The 5219-nt window shown below is 31.7% G+C and overlaps 1 protein-coding gene across 1 annotated transcript; it reads right to left on the bottom strand.

The window, feature by feature from the left end:
- Positions 1-474: 474 nt before the first annotated feature.
- On the bottom strand, positions 475-2347 carry LOC107874226. Its single transcript, XM_016721068.2, has 3 exons — positions 2182-2347; positions 1330-1620; positions 475-1205 (listed from the first exon to the last, which is right to left on the bottom strand). Exons 1-3 carry the CDS (start codon positions 2345-2347, stop codon positions 475-477), a joined length of 1188 nt encoding a protein of 395 aa, XP_016576554.2.
- Positions 2348-5219: the final 2872 nt, after the last annotated feature.

Genomic DNA, 5219 nt, shown 5'->3' with positions numbered 1-5219 from the left:
GGTTCAAAAAATAAAAATATAAATATGTGCAGAGGCGGATCTAGAATTTAAAGGTTGTGGATTTCTAACTTATAATTTTCACCACTAGACCAATAACATACTTTGTTCGTGGGTTTCCAACTTATAATTCTTATATATTTACTAATTTTTCAATATAAATTCAAGAACCGTACGAAAGTTATGGGTTTCCAGGAACCCGCATGTAAAGCTGTGCATCTGCCCCTGAATGTGTGAATAAGCCAACAAAATATAATTTCAAGGGATGTAATAGTATATAGTCTATAAATATAAAATACTTAAACTTAAATAAGAGTAATTAATAAGTAAAACAAAAAGTTAACCCTTTACAATGTGTCAACCCGAACTAGGGTGCTACGTAAATAAAAAATTAGTCTTGTAAAATGTATCAACTAGAACTAGAGTGCAAAGTTAAAACTCCAAAAAGAAATTACTGCTAATACTTCTCAAGCACATTTACAATATCACTCGACGAGGTTTCATTGCTTGAAAAGATAAAATAATATCATCAGTTGAAATGTTATTGAACACATCTTTTTCCACAAAAGGAGTCATGCAACCACTTAAAAAGTCATCGTTCATTCTACTCCGCAACTCATTCTTAATAAACTTTATTGCTGAAAAGGCTCTTTCAATAGATGCAGTGGCAACTGGCAGAAGCAATTCAATTTTCACCAAACGAAATACAAGAGGATAACAACAATGCTTTTTTATTTGAACCAATCTTTTTGAAAGATAACCAAGCCCATTTAAATTGGAGAACCTTTTATCAATGTCACGAACATCAATAATGTAATTTGTAAGCTGATTCTTAAGTGCACACATATTAAGTTCATCAAAGTCATCATGATATAATTCAACCATTCTCATTATTTTCTGAATATTAAAACTTAAAAATGAGTCTACCGGATTCAAACAAGCAACACCATGAAATAACTCAGTTGTCACCTCATCAAAACGATCATTAAGTTCTTGCAATTGCCAATCAATTACTTTACAAAATACTTCAACACGATAATGATGAAAGAAAGTATAGTCAACATGTTTATGTTGTGATCTTCCAGAGTTCACATACAGCTTATCAAAAGCAGGTACCGCAATGTTATGCTTGATACAAAATGTAGACACCTCAGAAACAAACAAATCCAATTTATTATCTTCCCTCAACTCTTGCAACTTGATCTTGGCTACATCAACAAATAGCATGACATTTGCAATATCTTGCTCTTTTTTTTTTGTAAACATGTACTAAGATTATTTATAATTCCTAAAATTTCTTTCATCAAATGTAATATGAATACAACCTCATACGTTTGAGCATCTCTAATCCTGTAGCCCTAGATCTTTCATCCAAAGAATGTGCAGTTTCAACAATATTATCAAGTATATCCATAATTGTATCAAACTTAAGAATAAAAGAATCAAAAGATATGACGTGAGATCCCCAGCGAGTATCACAAGCCCTAGAAATACCAAGTGCTTGATGCAAGCCCTTACTTGTTTTAAGCTCACCCATATCAAAATCCTCCTGAATTTTTATTTTTTGAGATTCTTTATATTTATCCATACGCTTATAAGAAGATCCCAACACATTAAAAATATCTGAAACAAAGTGCACAAGTTCTCCTACTTAAAGACATCTTTTAGAAACACCAACAAGAGTCAATTGTTGTTGATGAGAAAAACAATGAATAGAATAAGCTGCTTTACATTCTTTCTGAATCAATATCTTAAGACCGTTAATATCACCTTACATATTGCTTGCTCCATCATAGCATTGTCCACGCACATAAGATAAACTCAAGGAATTTTGAGAAAGTAAATTGACAATTGCATCTTTTAGAGATAAAGCACTAGTATTTTTGACATGAACAATATCAAGAAGTCTCTCCATCACAAATCCTCTATAATCAACATATCATAAAGCAACTGCCATTTTCTCCTTGCATGATATATCAAAAGATTCATCAACCAATAAAGAAAAATATTCACCATTTAGTTCTTTTATGATACTCTTAATTGTTTCAATCTTGCAAGCAATCACAATTTCTTTTTGAATTCTTGGACAAGTCATTTGATAATTTTGAGGAGCCTTTTCCTACATAAATTTTTAAATTTTATCACACTTTTGAGCATAAAATGAAAGAATTTCAAGAAAATTACCTCTGTTAAGTGATGACTTAGATTCATCATGATCTCGAAATACCAATCCTTGTCTTACGAGAAGCCTTGCTACATCAATCGAAGCTACCAATCGAATGCGACATCCATACTTATCTTTATTAGATTGTTTCTCAAATGAAACATGAATAGATTGTTGTTGCCGCATTAGATCCTCACATTTTCTTTTTGCCTGATTATGGATGCTATTAATCCCACCAACATGTGTTTTCAGACTACTTTTTTGTACCAACTCCTAAAACCCGTACCAAAAAATACTTCACCTCCACCTTGACGATTGTTATTTTCCTTGAATAAGTAACAATACAAACAATAAGCTGCATCTTTACTTACACTATACTTCAACCAGCCAGGAAATTCATCATACCATTTACGATTAAAACGACACATATCTCCATAAATCTCTGTTTGAGAAAACTCTTGTAGTTGAGGTTGACAAGTTTTTTTTAGATGATACGCTCTTCTAATCGTGTCATGATCATTTGGACAAAACTCTAAAATTGGAGTTCTTTCTCTCGGATCAACCTTTAAAGAGTTTAAGTCAAATTCTTGAGAAGAATACGATGATACTTCTAACTTATTCTTATTTTCTTCCCGATTAGATTGATAATGTGCGCGAAACTTGAATTTGAGATTTCAAAAAAATATCTCTTCATGACTCTTGAGTGAAAAGCAACAATGAAAATAAAAAAGAAAAAGGGTTTTAACTTTTGGTAAAGAACAAGAAAGTGATTTTAGGATTTGACTTTGAGAATTCTCAAATCCCTATTTCAATTAAGGTTTTGTGGTTTTTAATTTTGGAAAAAGAAAAAAAAGGGTTTTAAGTTTTTTCATTGATTTTATATTTTAACTTATTTTAAAGTTTTTTTTTTAATATAGCAGGTGAGGTACTGTACAGGACATTTGAGGCGTCTATTTTTTAATAGCTGCAGCCTGTAGGCTTCTTTTTATTTTTCTGTAGGCGTCTGTCTATTTTTTAATAGTTGTAGGCTTTTTTTTTATAATTGTACAGGACATAAAGTAGCAACTATACAAAATATTTTTTTTTAAAAAAAAAGCAGCCTGGCGAGGATCGAACCAGTGACAAGGGCTGAAGTAGTGCCCCAAGAAGTGGAGATAGTACCACTGAGCTATCCAACAACCTTGTGTCAGGTGGTTCAAAATTAATATATGTACATAAATATTAATTTTCTACCTTATATATACAACGTAATTTTTTACCGAGGGAGTTCGGGTAAACCCCCTCGCTACCACATAGGTCCGCCCCTACCTCACAATCCGATACGAGTCTAATAACTCCAAAGATGATAAAAAGGATAAAATTGATAAACATAGAAGAAAATTCTATATTGTTATGGATCAATTAGGCAACTATCTCAAATTTCAATAACTCAAATTCGACCAAGGACAATCAAAGAATCAATGCTTAGACTTAGTACCTGAATATAAAAGTACAGAAGAAACAACCGTGCGTACTAAAAACATACATACTAAGCAACATCATCAATCAATCCTAATTCAAAGTGATAGAGAAAACTACCTTAACTTTCAACTACCCTATACATTCACATGAACCTACAAACAGGAAGGTCACATCTAGGCTAATAAGTAAATTACGACAACAAGGATATAATACAGCTCAACAACATTATTGCATCTCAAAATATTCCAAATATAGAAACTCAATCAACAGTTTATTATACTAACACAGTTAAAATACAAAGAATATAAGTGAATGAATGAAATGCATATATTATGTATACAACCGCTTATTTGCATAGCTAGCTAGGACCTATGAGGCACTTATGAGGTCCATATAGCAGGACGGCATATCCTTCATTCCCAAAATATAAACACAATATGATGTGTCTTCAGATTCATTATAATACTAGAAGATGTGCCCTTCGATCCAAAATTATGGGGCAGATGTGTAATTTCAACCCTAATTAAATACAATACAAATTGTGCAGACGTGTCACACCGCTAACAAATATCAAGAACAATATCAAATAAAACATTTTATACTATAAATCAACTCTATTATCAGTTTAAATTTCCCTCCACCCACTTTCATAATGATAAAGCTCCTATTCTGTACTTTAACTAATCATAATCTTCGTATTTCATCAAGTATTACCATAATCGAACTCAAAATCTCAAATGGGAGTGCAATCATCAACTAGCATGTCTAAAAAGTCATTTCCAGATACAAGTTACCGATAATCATGAAACCAAATAGGGGAAAACAATCCAAACAAGCCAATCAATTATTTTTAACCCTTCACATAACACTGGTACCCATAGAGATTTTCGATTACCTCATTTATAGGGAAGCCGCAGATCCCAATTGCTCCCTATACACACAGCTTACATGTAAACATATCATAAAAGAATCAAAGAAACCTCAACTTGCCTTAAAAGAAGTATAACAAAGTCACATCGAAGGTCTAATCTTTCAAATAGCCCCCAAACGAGCCCAATTTGATTAAATATTTATTTCACATAAGAAAATAAATAGACACCGATATTAATTTCCTTAAGTTCTGGGTCCAAAAAGTCAACCCAAAAGTCAATTCTGAGCCCCTAAGACCAAAAACTAAAATTTTATTTGAACATCACATCACCCATAACTTAAGGAGTTCAAATATGAAATTTTATCTAAAATAGCGTTAAAATAGACCTTTGCTATCTCTAAATACCTTTTTTTTTTTTTAAACTTTATTCAAAAGTTCTCAAATTTTCGAGTTGAAAACAAAGCTTTGAATATGAAGTAATAAGCAAATTATTGAGGAATGTGCTTCCATGCTTCAAAACCCCCTTTTGAATCTCCCAAAATTGAGTTTTCAAGCTTCAAAAACTCCTTTTGAATCTCCCAAAATTGAGTTTTCAAGATTTAAAAGTTGAGTAATATGGTTTTAAGTGCCCATTTGGAAGAGATTATAATCTGGTCAAAATAGATTATAATCTCTTTTTAGCTTAAAAGGGTGTTTGGCAAATTTTAAAATGGCTTTAAAAAGTTG

This window comes from Capsicum annuum, chromosome 12 (assembly GCF_002878395.1).
Source record: "Capsicum annuum cultivar UCD-10X-F1 chromosome 12, UCD10Xv1.1, whole genome shotgun sequence".
Classification (NCBI taxonomy): domain Eukaryota; kingdom Viridiplantae; phylum Streptophyta; class Magnoliopsida; order Solanales; family Solanaceae; genus Capsicum; species Capsicum annuum.
The sequence above is the reverse complement of the archived record's forward strand: the minus strand, read 5'-3'. Positions and strand labels throughout refer to the sequence as shown.

What these genes read in the sequence shown, in the direction of transcription:
- LOC107874226 (XM_016721068.2), bottom strand. Translation starts at nt 2,347, where the DNA reads ATGCGGCAACAACAATCTATTCATGTTTCATTTGAGAAACAATCTAAT. An exon ending in TAAGTCATCACTTAACAGAG is followed by an intron (nt 1,621 to 2,181) that starts GTAATTTTCTTG and finishes ACTTTGTTTCAG; the next exon opens with ATATTTTTAATGTGTTGGGA. An exon ending in AGGATTAGAGATGCTCAAAC is followed by an intron (nt 1,206 to 1,329) that starts GTATGAGGTTGT and finishes TTGTTGATGTAG; the next exon opens with CCAAGATCAAGTTGCAAGAG.